Source organism: Sander lucioperca, chromosome 3 (assembly GCF_008315115.2).
Source record: "Sander lucioperca isolate FBNREF2018 chromosome 3, SLUC_FBN_1.2, whole genome shotgun sequence".
Taxonomy (NCBI): domain Eukaryota; kingdom Metazoa; phylum Chordata; class Actinopteri; order Perciformes; family Percidae; genus Sander; species Sander lucioperca.
The window spans coordinates 17,599,752-17,615,332 of NC_050175.1; the positions used below are offsets into that span (position 1 = coordinate 17,599,752).

The 15,581-nt window shown below is 39.0% G+C and overlaps 1 protein-coding gene across 1 annotated transcript in view; it reads left to right on the top strand.

The window, feature by feature from the left end:
- The window catches only part of LOC116060479 (CUB and sushi domain-containing protein 1-like), a 366,236-nt gene that overhangs the window by 139,503 nt on the left and 211,152 nt on the right, over positions 1–15,581 (top strand). Inside the window, exons 4-6 of the mRNA XM_031314040.1 lie at positions 903–1,110; positions 14,118–14,230; positions 15,207–15,284. Of these exons, the coding sequence (XP_031169900.1) occupies positions 903–1,110; positions 14,118–14,230; positions 15,207–15,284 (399 nt within the window). The remainder of the gene's footprint in view (positions 1–902; positions 1,111–14,117; positions 14,231–15,206; positions 15,285–15,581) is intronic.

Genomic DNA, 15,581 nt, shown 5'->3' on the forward strand with positions numbered 1-15,581 from the left:
TAACATGAGGTCACAGGTCGGAGGAAGATGAGAAGCCCCGGTGAATTGATTACTTTTTAAGTACAGTGAGGTCTGACTCAAATTACTTAACTAACCATTATATGAACCAGATGGAGCCCAAAATCCTCAAGCAAAGCCCTTCTAATGGTTCATTAGTCTACTGCCGAACAGATACAGTATGTCCAGGTTTTCATCATCAGGGCCAGTAGATGGTTGAACTGCTCAGCTCAGGGATTCAGTATCTTGTGATAAATCTCTGCTGTTTTCACTGTTCTGTGTTTCAGAGGCATTAATACTTTCTTGTGTCTAGTTAATAATATAAAATATTTCCTTTGTTTTCACATTGATCACTTTAAGTGTTTGAAGATGTACCCAGGATGTATTGATGACATTTGAATGATGATAGAATTAAGAAAGTAGGATGAAAATCACAATATTATTGTTATTTTAGTTGTAATATTCTTATTAACATATAATAAATAAATAAATCTAAGATGTTATGTATAAAAATTAAGCTATTGAACATACTATGAAAACGAAAACAAAACCCAGTTTATTAAAGTATGGTTATCAATTAGTTAATTAATCAATGAAAACATAATTTAAATAACACCTTTCGTAAAAAAAATTGTTCAATTTAACATGTATTACAAATGGCTGACAGTCTGATAGACATTACTAATATAAACAGTAAAACAGGAAAAATAAATGAAAATTATAAAAAGAAAATAATAAAACAGAAATAAAAAAATAAAAAAAATAATAGATAAGATACAATAACAACTAAAGTAGAAAATTATCAAAAGGAAGCACCAAAATCAGTGTATGAATTATGAAAGTTCCTTGGAGAGTTGCTATTTTTTTCTCATTCTTTGTCCTGCTACCTCTCTATTTCTCTTCAGCGGAGGGAGCATGTGGCGGTACGTTACGAGGCACAGCAGGTTCAATAACCAGCCCGGGATTCCCCGCAGAGTATGACAACAACCTGGACTGTACATGGTCAATCCTCTCTGAACCCGGGGACACTATAGCTCTCGTCTTCAATGACTTCCTGTTAGAGGACAAATATGACTTCCTGGAAATCAGCGGGACAGAAGCACCAAGCATATGGTGAGATACATTTCATACGCAGACCACAATGTTGAGTAGATAAATAGTCGTATTGGTGGGCACACACGTCTTTGTGAAAATTAGGTTGACACACCACACGCTGAGTGGTACCATAATAAAGCAGAATCACAAAACAGCTCTAGAGGATAACAAACACATACAAGACATCATAGCCTTGTTCTGTAAATCAGGTAGCAACGCAGGATACTACTATCCAAGAATTAGTAGCCTAGAGGCTTTATTGTTCTGTAAGCGGACGTGTTTACATTAAAGAGAACAGTTGTTTTCACTGCAATTTTCTCTAAACTATATACTTTCAAGGGGAGAAATTTGATATTAAAAGAGGACTAATGATGTTGTTGGGCAGGATGGATACAACTACTGATTGATTAGCTGCACAGGAGTCCTGTTGATTTTCCTGATGTATTCAAATCCCACAGCGAAGGTGATAAATTGTTGTTTTCACTCCCATTTGCTGTTTGGAAATTGGCGCTCTGTTGTAACAGAACACACTCTGGTTTTTAAATTTAGAGCGCTGTTGGAATTGACGTTAGTTTTTTCAGAGTATCACAAATCTCCATTGAAGGTTTAGATGTGTTTTTGCCGGGGTGGAGGCAGCCTACGGTTAGGCATGCATGGTTGTCGCTTTAAGTTAAATTAAATCAATGTATCAGCATCATCTCTGTGCTAGTTGGTGCCACATGAAATTATTTATTATATTTAAAAAAAAAATGGAGAATCATCTCTGTAGTCTTTGTTTAAAAAATAAGATGCATTAATTCTTTCTCTGCCTGGTTTATCACTCCTGAAGTGTCTCAAAGGATCTCCACAACTCCACACCGTGACATGGCATTTTCAATTAAAGTTGCAATATGATTTTGGAAACTTAATCTTTTTTTATTCTTCTCTCACTGGTAAACATGATTACTAAAAATGCATTCATAGATAACCATGTCCTGCAGAAACTGTTCACTTTTCACTTTTCACTTTTCACGTTCTCCTGAATTCAACTGACAGATGACATTGTCTTCCATGTGTAGAAAATGGTTCATGATTGTGGCGCAACTTGCAAAAGAATAGAATGGATAGGTCGACAGATAAATAAGTTGAGTGAAGAAGGCAGAGAGGATAGCACTCAATGGAAACAAAAGGAATGGAGAATAATTGCACATTTTGTCCTGTCACTAGCAGAGCGGTGCACATCAACCATGGCATTCTCATGATACAGCATATCTGTGTGTGTGTGTGTGTGTGTGTGTGTGTGTGTGTGTGTGTGTGTGTGTGTGTGTGTGTGTGTGTGTGTGTGTGTGTGTGTGTGTGCCAGTGTCAGGTCTTAAGTGGCCCTCTGACTGTGTGAGCTGTTGATCGTTTCTCTGGGCTCTGACAGATTACACACACTGAAGTACGCACACGCATACACACACATAGCTTGTCTCTGACAGTATAACATTCAAGGACCACTGTCAACCCACCCTCTGCAATGCGGGGGGAAGATAGGGAGTGTGCTGAAGAGTACACCCAACATTTTATCATGTGGAAAACAGTGACTGCAGCCTGAACTGAAGCCTTGTGGTTTCCTATGTTTCATTTATTTATTGGACGATTCATTAAAATGATTTCAAGGAATTTATCTTATTTAAGTTGGCAGATAGTTACTACAGTAATGTGTAGGGATGCACTGACACCGATGCCACTATTAGGTATTGGTCCAAAGCCGTGCACATGTACTCATACTAAAAAACACCTTATAGCAACGTGACATTAACTTCTCAGTCGAGCAGGTGTAGGCAGCAGAAGAAGAGCAATATTAGCCGTTTGGAGATTTTTCCAAAGCTGCGTGATTTTGTGAAAAAGCACATCAGCAACCAGCTGTTGCAGGACATTTTTGCTGTAAGCTCCACCACTGATATTTGGAGTAACGTTAGCAGTATCAGCCCAATGTCTCTCATCAGCTTAACAGGCATACACATGAAGAAAGCGATATTTCAATGTGCTCTGTCTGCATGCGGCCTCTCCATCACGCTGTTGCACAACCACAGTGCTACTTTGCAAACAGCACATTTTTACAAATAGGCTAAAACAAAAGCTGTCAGTTTGTCTAAGTGTTTATATAGTTTGCCACGAGTCTTTAAATTTGGACAAAATCTTGTGAATATAGCTGCTGGCGTAAACAAACCATCCTCTCCGCTGGAGCGGTAAATCCACATGGCTAATTAATTAATATGCATGCAAATGACGTCATCAGACTTTGCATTCTTTATTCTTTCTACACTTGACTCAGTATTTTGATATCAGGAATATTATTTATTTTATTGACAATAGCTCAGGGAAATGTCCAGCCCATGGGCACTGAGCTTTGAATAGAAAAAAGGCATGGCACTTTGAAAATACTGCTTAGATTTGTTCTAATTGACAAGAATATCAGAGCATGCCAAAATCATCTGTGTCTGAAAACACCCTCGGACCCCAGATGGATTATTAAGTACTCGTATCGGTACTCGGTATCAGCGAGGTCCCAAATGTAAGTACTTGTACTTGTACTTGGTCTGAAAGAAAGTGGTATTGGTGCATCCCTAGTAACGTGAATTGATATGAACTTCAAATTATATTTGTGGATGAGTATAATAATGTACATCTCTAAATGTATAGGTTTACAAACAAAGTGAACTTGTTTTAATATCCACTAGTACACAACACTAACAGTAGTTGTGTGTGAGAATGTGTATTTGTTTTTTGCAGGTTTTCTTTTAATTAGATACAGTAGATTACAGTGCAGATGCAGGGGCAAAACAGAGAGGAAGAGGGAGGAGGATATACAACAAAGGTCCCAAGTTGGAATAAAACAGATGTTGCAATTATATGGTTTGCATCTAAACTGCCATAGGCCTCCCAGACGCCTTGTATATTGAATGGAAGTTCACTGACGCCAGGCCTAAAACAATATAATTATATAAAAATAAACCTAACTGGGCTTCTGCCGTGCACAATCTCATACAATCCTAAATACCTTTTATCGGAGGTGGGATTAAGAGATGACTGACATTTTCACTGAGGCATGTGGGCAGGTCATTGTGAAAATGACTGACACCTGACAGGACCACTGTGACGGGTTCTTCCTGTTTACCGTGAGCGTTTTCTGATTGGTTGTCCCAAAAGCAATTTCCTGTTTTATGTTCCTGTCTGCTAGCTGGCAGGTTTAATGTCAGGTTGCCTGAGACACACACACACACACACACACACACACACACACAGCCACCAATAGGCTACAATTACCACAGTTTTCCCCACTCATCCTGTCTCTTTCTATCAGAGAGAGAGAAAGAGAGAGATAGAGAGAAAGAGAGCAGCAGAGAGGGGTGGGATCGCTTTGTGACAGGCATGGAGAAATAAGCGTCAGGTATGAATGACCAGGCGATCAGGCACGTTTACATAGGCTATTGTCCAGTTTCATATTTGTCAGTCAACTTTTCAAAATACATTCGGGGCTACACTCAAAATATTCGGGTCTGAAGCCCCGGCAAAATCGGCTGACGCCGCCTCTGTAAATAACCATCAGTGTCAGTGGTAATGGAAAGACATTCACCAGTAGCTACCTAATTAGCGCATTATCTCTCAATTCAAGGTATTTTTTTTACACACACACACACACACACACACACACACACACACACACACACACACACACACACACACACACACACACACACACACACATTTTAATTACTTTTTAGAATTGTGCCTGAATGATTTTACTTTTCACAAAGTGATGATTTGATTCCAGTTTGTCAGAATAGAATTATGGCCATATCATGTTATTTCATTCCTTGTATTTCTACTTGAGATGGACATTTTATTCCTGCAGACAAGGAATTGTATATCCTGTTTTTGGACCACTAAACTATCGTAACATTTCTTAAAACCTAAATTGAAAGCTTATTTACTGGATATAGAGTTGTACCCAGTTTTCAGGCTTCAGCTAACCTTTGAAACCTGCCTTCTGAGTGAGGTCAGACTGGGTACAGAGTACAGTTACTTGCTTATGTGCACTTCATTTCATGGGGCTTAGAGAATGAAGTCATACAACTGAGAGATAAGATGAGGGGATGGGGTCAGAAAGACAGAAAACCTCCAGGCATATGTGTTGCCGGTGCTTACTGTTGTGCCTACTGTAGACCAATGGTGTTATGCTACTGTATGGCTTATATGTAGCCTATCTATTTATTTATATTTCTCTACTTAGCAAGTGAAATGTCAACAGGTCACACAGCTGCTTCTGTATGCAGTTGAGGAGGTCAATAGTCCCTCTCAGTGCATGTAATTTGCACATGTTTTCCATGAATCAATATAATGATCCAGATTTTTCTGGGAAACAAGAAATCTGAACAGAAAACTAAATTGCCTGTTTTTCCGAACAGTTTTTGTGTGGAGGTACACTGTAGATTGTCTATTTCATATATGATATACAGAGGCAACTTTTCACAGCTTCTTCCGAGTCCTTAGTTCAATATACATGTTTATTTGTGTGTAACAGGATTTTGATGACCTAAATATGAAGAGCATATAAACAGCTAATCCTGAATAAAGGCTTTACGTGGAACATATCTGTTATCTGTTGTGCTGTTACAGCTGTTATCTTTAAATCTCAACAGATTTTCTTTACTTAAGATTGTTATCAGTTTCATAATGTTTGCAGCAGGTCTTTCCTGCTCCTAAATCCTGCACCTCCTTTCTACAACCTAACCTTTACCGTTCCACCCTTTTCTTCTTCCTTCCTCTATTCTCTGCACTCTCAACACTCCCTCTGGCTATAACCTTCTTTTCCTCTCTGTTTCACTCCCCCCTTTCTGTCCTCTTTTATCCCAGTCTTTCAAAGCACAAGACAAACCAAAATGCTTAAAGCTCAACAGCATTAGTTCTGTCATTTTCTTCAAATAAATGAATTCATACTCTGCTATAGGCCATTATATCCAAGGAGCATGACCAACAGTGATTAATCATATTTTGATGCTTATTGCTCACTGTTTTATTCACATTGATTTTAACCCAGTTGCCGGTGCTGAAAACTAAAGAATTTGCTCTAATGTATCATCACCATGATAGTCAAGGATTTTTAATAAGCAATGGTTGTTATGCTGATTTAAAGAGGCTGGTGGAATCTCTGAATGTTCACATTAAATGAATCCCTTCCCATCATATCTTTTCCAGTCTTCTAACTAAATGAGAGACCCTAATTGTCAATTATTTCTTAAATATGAAACAGGGTCACTACACATAATGCAATGAAACTATTAACCACAAATCAGGTTTCCTTCCTTAATCCATGACACCTGCAAAAAGTCATGTACCTGTTTAGGTGCGCCAATACTCATTTATTTGGTCATACAGTTGGTCATCCATTCAGTCAGACATTCACTCACCATTTTGTGTTTGTTTTTAGCCACCTAAAAAAATCTGGTTAAAGTTGTATTAATCCAAAACTTTGGTATATGACCAAATATCTGCACAGCTAATAACAATCCCATCAGCCTAGCTGTATTTAGTATTTAGTGCTAAATAGCAAATGTTAGCATGCTAACATGCTAAAATAAGGTGGTGAACATGAGCATTCTGATGTTAGCATTTAGCTCTGTGAGACTTTAACAAAGTAAAAACAAATCTGAACACACACAATAACTGATTGTCATACAGACCACAGGCCAGTAAGTAAACATGCAATTTCCTGCATGGGTCATAGACTGTAAGAATGTTTTCTCCATTTGCACTGTATTTTATTGGGTTGTGTTCTATTATGTTATTCTCTTCTGTCATCTTTTTTTATACCTCTGACTTCTCTATTTTTTGCTACCACTTCTCCCTCCCTCTCTCTCTCTCTTTCTCTCTCTCTCTCTCTCTCTCTCTCTCTCTCTCTCTCTCTCACACACACACACACACACACACACACACACACACACACACACACACACACATACAGACACACACACACACACACACACACACACACACACACACACACAGTTATGTTTTCATTATTTTATTGGCCGCAATAGAAACAGCAGTAGCAAAGTAATTTCCATTTTCATCCATTTTCTATTGGCTTATCCAGGTAATTTTCTAGTCATTTAACCAGGGCAAAATCATTTCATTCAGTGGCCACAGAGTAAGAAGAGAAGCCCAGATGTCATTTTAGTAGGAACCTTTTCCACCTTCTTCTGAGGGATCCAGAGTGACAGTCAACCCCAGATGGGAGATGTAGCCCTCTAGCCTGTCCTGGCTCTCCCTTAGAGCCCCCTCTGAGAAGGCTGGCAAGGCATCCTTACCATTTGCCAGAACTGCCTCAACTGGCTTCTTTCAATCAACATCAAGGTCCTGCTGTTGAGACTTCTTTCATTCTTACACTTGAAGTGTGAGACCAGCCATCCCCATTTCACCCGCAGGTAGATACAATCTCATTTTAGTCTACTTATTGTCACTGATGCACATAGCTGGCTGTGTGTCTTATGGATTGTGTCTTTGGGTAAAGCTACTTTTCTCTACGTGGCAACAACTATGGTTTCAGTCATGAAGCTGTTGTAAACTTCTCCAGGGGAATCAAACATGATCGTCTGATGAACCCAGAAGGACACCATCATCAGCAAACAACACAAATACCAAGTCACCTGAATTCCACTTCATGTTTTATACAAATAGACAACGTGACTTCATGACTTTGCGTAACATACACGCCACTTTCCTAAAGCCAAGAGGCGTGTTATCTGTACGCATTTTCAGCTTTTTTTTTTTCGTGTGTATGTTTACGTTGTATACAGATGACTGCAGTCTGCAACGTCTTTCTAAAGCCACGTGGCGTGTGGGGGTTGGGTTGAAAAGAAAAAACGGTTTGGATTAGGAAAAGAAGAACGGGGTTGAGTTTAAGTTGAAAAGAAAAAAACGGTTGGGATTAGAAAAAAAAGAACGGGGTTGGGTTTAGGAAAAGAACAACCGTGGAAAGGAAACATCACATGAGGGACACAAGGAAATACCACACGCGGGACGCGATCTCCGCTCTCCTGGGTAAAAATCCTGTGTTTTAACCATCCGACACCCCAACCAACCTCCTCACACAGATTTTCGGCCTTTCATACGACATCAGTTCACACGCAATCGCAAGGTAATGTAAGTCAATGGAGGCCAAACGGCGTTGATAAACACGCGAAATAGCGAGTATGCGTCTTTATAACGCTAACCGATGCCAATCATGGCATATGAATTGCCGTGTCATACATATGCCACTTCATAAGATCAGTCTGCAAATAGAAGAAAAGGCAAGGCACACCCTTATCAGAGTCCACTGCCTCGCTTGAACAAACTTGATGGCTCTGACACCTCATTCTTCCGCAGCAACTACTACAGAAAACTCATAGTCGTAAGCATTTTACAAACCCCCCCCCCCAAATCGTGTTAACAAGGTTAGTATTAATTTCCCATCAATGCTGAAATAAGTTGAAGTGGATAACGTACTGATCCTTTTTTCTGAGACAGAGCATACATTGCATTGCTCATACTGAAGTTTAACAATCAGCCAGAATATTCTCTTCTAGTACCCTGAGCTTGGTAGGCTTTCCCTGGAAGGTTTAGCTGTGTGTGTTTCTGTGTGAGTGCGTGGGTGTGTTATGAGATTAAAAGTACCGGTGTACCATGGTTTTGCACTAAGCACTTGGAATAAACAGCTATCTGTTTTGGATAATGCGCTTTCCAACTTTTCTGACTTGTATCCAATCATTTATTTTTACAGTGCCCTTTTGTCATTTTGCAGATGCTCACATTCTCAGTGACTTGCAAATAAGTGCAGCAGTGCAATGCACTTAAAATAATGTATTGCCAGCAATATAAGCAGCCAATAGAGAGGACAAAGGCCAAAAAGCAGTGCCTGGACAGTAAAAAGCTATATCTGTGTCTTTGTGATGCTCACCAAAAAGCTTGTGGTCTATTAACAGACAGACTGTGCACAGAAATGCCTCTATCCTGCTCTTGGTTTCTTTGTCCCCCACCCCCTCTCCTCTCTGTTTTGTGATTTGGCCTCTCTTCTTCTTTTGTTTACTCCTCTCAGGTCAGTTAAACCTCTCCACTCATATCTTGTACACCTTCCCCTTTGTTTTATCCTCATATGAGTTATTTCTTTATGTGAAACTTCCACTTCTTTTTCGTCTTTTCTGTTCTCCATCCCCTCCTTTCTCCCATCCCCCATCTCCTTCCAGCTTCACTTTGCTTTCTCATGTATCATGATCATTTGCAACCTGATATTTGTAATATCTAACCTCATTTAGAGTTGCCTCCTTGTCTCCCCTTTTTTAACTTTTGACCTCTCCTCGCCACTTCTGTAACAAGTCTACCTCCTCTCCCGTGTTCTTCATCCATCAGCCCTTGTTTTATCACAGGTTTTTCTCTGTCCTCTTTCTTCTCTGCTTTTTTCACCTTGTAAGTCCTCCTTTTCTCACATTTCTATGTGTCATCCTATAAGCTGCTTTGCTGGTTTTTGTCCAACCTGTCCTTTGTTATCAGTCTCTCCTCTCCTCTTTCGCCTGGTGTATTATTTTCACTGTCTTCTTTCAAACTTTGATCACTTTCCCCTCTTCTTATTTGGTCCTTCTTCTTTCTTTCCTTTCCTTTCTGTTCAGTCTTGTCTCATCCCTCTCTCTCTGACCTATTGTCTCTCCCTCATTCCAATGTCAGACAACTGGCCAGTCACCATGAATAATGGAAGAGATGCAGCACATCATCACTTTTTATCTTTTTCGCTCTCTACTTTTCATATTTCCTTCTTCTTTTTTTCTTTTTGTACTTTCAACAACACAATGATTTTGTTTAATGTATTTGTGCATTGAAATGCATCCTTGTTGTCCTCAACCCTAAACCTAAGTCCTAACTCTAAAAACGCCATTGGAAGAGGGGGTGTTTTTCAGCAAGCTCTTTGTACATTTGTTAAAGCTACGATAATAGATTTCTTACCACAAGAGAGCAGAAAGAAGACACCAAGTCACCAAAATATGCAAAGAAACACACATTTAATAAAGTACAGAGGCCAAAAAAGAACAAATATTCCAAAGCACTATGCATACAGACCTCTTCTGGGAACAACTTATCGCTCTTAATCTTTTTGAAGTGCAGAAAGGTTTGAACACAGATGGCTCCAGTGAAGAACACAACGGTTGCCGGGCCACTAATGTCTGCCAGCAACTTGACATACTGAAAAGAGAATATCTACTGTCATTTCAGCACTCACTGGGTCACATGATAGGGCAGACTTATCCCCCAAACTTTTCAGCCAATTTAGTTCAACCAAAAACGGAACTGGTTTGCCAAGACAATGGGAATTGGATTGGATTGGCAATTGGGATTTTGTTCAAAAACACAATTAGCTATTTTTCTGTAAAACAAAATGTAACGTTTAGTCAGTTGGCCATCAATGTTTGTAAAACTGCCCATATTCAAACTCTACACAGTTAATTTCTCACATAAAAAAGTCTCAGAAGTGAATTTAGTGGTGAAATAGCAGAAAAAAATTGAAAACATTTCCAGTTGTTTGCTGCTGCTGCTATGGCAAACTCCCGATCTAGATTATAGAATCAATTGTTTTTTTTATAATTTCCATCTGCTATTTCTGACTGTTTTATGCAAGCAATTAACTGTGTAGAGTTTGAATATGGGCAGTTTTACAAACATTGATGGCCAACTGCACATTTTCTCCGATGTTGTCAGAAGCTTCAGTCTGATGGGACAGCCAGCTGGTGGCGGCCGGGATCGCCTCCCTGCAGGCCGGCCGGTGATGCTCACAGACACCGCTGTCAGCTGGAAGTCTCTCAATAGAATCATGGACAAGTTTATTTCCTGAAATATGGCTCATTTTACATTTGAACACATTGTCATCAATATTAACAAGGTTTAAAATGACCCATTTTTCAAATTTGGATATCATTTCAAAATCGGAAATCAAATGAACGAAAAAGTACACGGGCTGTACAAAAGGCCGTCAATCAGGAGTGATTGTTGTGAGTACATGTCGGAGAATAGCGCAGACACGCACCTCAAACCGCGCACCACCCGGAGAAAAAAGTGAGAGAAAGAAAAAGGAGAGGTCGCAGTTTGGACGATGACTACCCGGTTGAGATTGTGTGTGTGTGCGTCCTCGAGATCTGACCACACACAAACACACGTAGCAGAGCTACCCACACCCATGTTTCTACTGCTGCTTAATTAAATAAAACATCAAAAGAGAGAAGTTGTCTCCGTCCGTGTTTTAAACAGATACACCTGGGGCGAAGTTGGAAACCAGAATCAGCTTTAAATACAGTCCTAATCTAGTCCTCACTAACACAGACGCAATTATAGTAACTACATGAAAACCTCACTGTTGCATGAAATGTCGTTTGTGTTTAGCCTACATCATCAGTTTCTATCATGTGAAATAAGAGGATAAGCCAGCCTGGTGGCCAAGCTGCAGACAGATGCTCCTCAACAATGTGCTCCCCAGCAGTCAGCTCCCCCTGCTGTTCATAAGGTGCCTCTGCACCCCTTTCGTTTCAAACCCTCCCACCAGCCTTTGGGCCACGCCTCCTCATTTACATTGACATGTGTCAAGTCCAAATGAAAAGCCAATGTTAAATCGAAATTGAAAAGCCAAATGTTAAATTGAAATTGAAAAGCCAAATATTAAATCCAAATGGAAAATTCAAAAGATAAATCATTTTACATATCAACTTTGCTTTTTCAGTTTCCTTTTTCTTTTTTCAATTTAATTATGGCATGATTTTTCCTAGTAGCGTAGTCAAATAATAATATTTTTAATTTGATCTCGCTTCGTTTTCTCTTTGGACTTTCAATTTGAATTATGAATAAATATTTCCTCCATAGTCCGCCATTTAATTTAAGTGTGACCTTTATGCAATATATACTGTAGTGCCCTAAAAAAATCCCATAGTTTTAAATTTATATCTCACAAAAGTCATTATGTCACACTACATGCATGCCTATTTAATCACACTAATTGATAAAGACCACTAGTTGACTCACTGAGAGATAACACATGGCTGTACTGTAGTCTATTTGATGTGTTTATTAATTTATTAATATTTTGTTTCTGCCATTTTTATTTGTGTTTCTTCCTCCTTCACTGTCTCTTTCTATCTACTCAGTATACCTGCTGCATTAATAAAGGGCAGTTACAGTGGCTCTTGTTGCTCTAGGGAGGATGGTAGAACATTGGCTTCCAGGCAGTCTCTTACATCATTTCCTTTTTTGTCTCAGTGCACAATTTCCCCCACATTTTTTAATTTTTTCCTTACTACCGCCTTGGTTGCTGTCGGTAACGAAATGTGAGAGCAGCTAAAGCTGATGCAAGACTTAACCATAGGCAACCAACTCATCGTCTCGGTGGTGATGCTTTAGAAAGAGTTTTTGAAGATGTGAACTTTGCCAACATTCTACTACTTTTCTATCTCCATTCAACTACTTTACTATTTCTCTTCTCTTCAATATGGCTTTCTGTTGCTTTCCAATCAATCAGTGAAAAATATGGGATCCATGAAAGGCAAGTTGACAAACATCTTTTTTGCGGGCAATGTTTCCAAAAGTTTAATTCATACGTAGGAGATATTGTATCCTACGTACAAGATATTTTCTGCTGCGAACTGGATGTTAGCTCCTCCTAAGTAAGAGATAATATCTAAAAGATTATCTCCTAGGTAGGAGATATTATCTCATTAATGCTCAACATAATTTCAGTTAGAAAGTGTATGTAGTACTAAGGCACACAGGAAAAGTGTTGAAATTTACGTGTAAAAAAAACCAAAAACTTCCCAGCGCCTGCAAGTGATATTAGCGTAAGTACCCACCCCCATCTCACAGTTCCGTAATGTTTTACAGTGGACATTTGTAGTTAACTGAGAAGGTAAAACATTTTGTTTATGCTGCTTTTGGCTGAACTCTCAATTTCCTTTGTATCTTGCACTAAGCGCTTCAAGCTAAGATTTGTTGAATATTCCCTCCACACTTGCACGTCGGAGTTATACTGTACCCAGTACAAGCACTGTGCTCTGCTTCTGGTCAGTGCTGATCATTATGGGAAGGGATAATATCACTCATTCAATTCCCTCATCCACATTTTCCAAGCCAGTGGAACAAATTGCCTTTCAGCTGAAATCTCTTTAAATTACAGCCAGCCTTTGCACCTCCAAGGACAATGCAAAGTGACATCAAAATCATACTCTCTCTCACATCTCTGGAAAGTTCTGCTTCATATTTTCCCTGTTCTGCTTCATATTTTCCTGGAGTTATTCACACTTCTATGTTCTTTTATACTGATCTACGATTGTTTGTGATGAGTAATTTCATAACAGTTGGTCGTGCTGCAATTTATAATGCTGCAATTTGTATTTACATGGCAGCCTTTTGAAGCACTTTCCTCCAAACAACGACACTTTTGTTAGAAATGTTTTACTACCTCGAATTTAAATATGTAAGCTCATCTTCCATGAGCACATCCATGAACCGAGTGCACATACTGTAACAGAAAGTTATTACAAACAATGTCCATCTCTGGAACTGGACATAATCTCTCTGTAAGTGTGATATTTACCAGCAATGTGGGCTATTCAGCCATGCAGAGTTATGCACACATTACACAACAATAACAGATAATACGTACAACATATTACAATAACACACCACATACAGTGGATCAGCAATAACAACAGCTTGAGTTTTGTTACATCATACCTTCTCTTTGCTATGTGCTTTGACTGTCTCTGCTGTATTTTCTAAAGTATAGTATGAATACGTTAAGGAGCAAAAAGTATGTGTAAAGTAGTAATAAAGTATATATAAACTCTAATTTAAAAGGGCTGACACATTCCAGATAGTTATACAATTTGAATATCAGTAGGTCTTTTTTGTTTTATATTGTCTCTGCCTACATTCTTCTACTTACTTTGTGTTTTTTTTAAATACATCATTTCTTATTTGCTTACTTCCAGGCTGACTGGTACAACCCTGCCCTCTCCAGTGATATCAAATAAGAACTGGCTTCGGGTACATTTCACCTCAGATAGCAACCATCGAAGAAAAGGATTCAGTGCTCAATACCAAGGTATATCACACTCTCAAGTCTTATTACTTATCTGTGTTCTGCCTCCCTTTTATGCATGTATGGTATACACACAAGTATTTGTATTGTACAAACTAATCTACATATATATCAACACAAACAAGATGGCACTAGGAATACATGGTAGTTTTCATATACTGTTATTGCAAATAGCAAATATTGGGGACAGAAGTCTGAAACTACCTGATGGGACCTGCTGGACATTTCCTGTCATCTAATTGACTGGTTGCATTACTTTTAATTTTATTAATTATCATATTAAGGTGCATATTAGTTTCCACGTGGCGGCTCAGATTTAATTGGCTGCTTCAAACACAAAACATGGTGATCCAAGACTTGTACGTATCTGGCTGCACGTCTCACTTCCTGTCCGTCTCTATCTCTTTTTCTATTCACTTTATGATGTCTCTTTGTTCCTCAGTTGTCAGTCTCTTGCTTTTGCTCTTGCCATTGGTACTTCTGTCATTTTCTTTCTGTCTATCTCTTATGTGATATTTGTGTGTGTGTGTGTGTGTGTGTGTGTGTGTGTGTGTGTGTGTGCGTGTGTGTGCGGTGTGTGAGAAAGGGAGAGAGAGAGAGCTTTTCATGCCATGTCTGTTTCTCAGTGGAATGAAATTTGGTTGTTGCACAGATTTTTCTGTTATCCTCTGCAATGCTGCTACTTAGGGTAAAATAAATGGATTACATTTTAATGCTGCTCAACTACTTTTCTCTTCTCCCCCTTTTCTCGTCTCTAGTCCCTTCTCTGTGTCTTTTAATGTCTTCTCCTTTTTTTCTGTTCTAGTTTTCAGTTTCTGCCACCGTTGCATTTGTCGTGAAGCACTTTGTGAATTGCACGCATTGCTGATGTGTACTGAATGGCAACCCTGAAAATAATAAGCTCTTAAAAGATGTACAGTAATTTAAGTTTAATTATTATAATTAAATCAATAACCTCCATCTCCCCTCCTTTCTGCAGTGAAGAAAGCAATAGAGTTGAAGTCCAGAGGGGTGAAGATGATGCCCAGTAAAGACTCCAGTCACAAAAATGCTGTCTGTAAGTAAACTACTGTCTGCTGTTGGTGTGTGTGTTTGTAGGTAGTGTGACTCTGTACATCATCTAGAACGTTGAAACACATTTGGTCACACACACACACACACACACACACACACACACACACACACCCGGCAATGCCTATACAAGCACAGGCTTGTAGATGTTATTAGAACGGGAGATCAGTGATTTCACTTCATCATCGTTCTGGGAGGCAATAATTAATCTTTCCTTTAAAGGGTCAGAATAGAAGGAGAAATTGTATTTTTATGCTGCAGTAACAGTCACGTTTGACCTGTT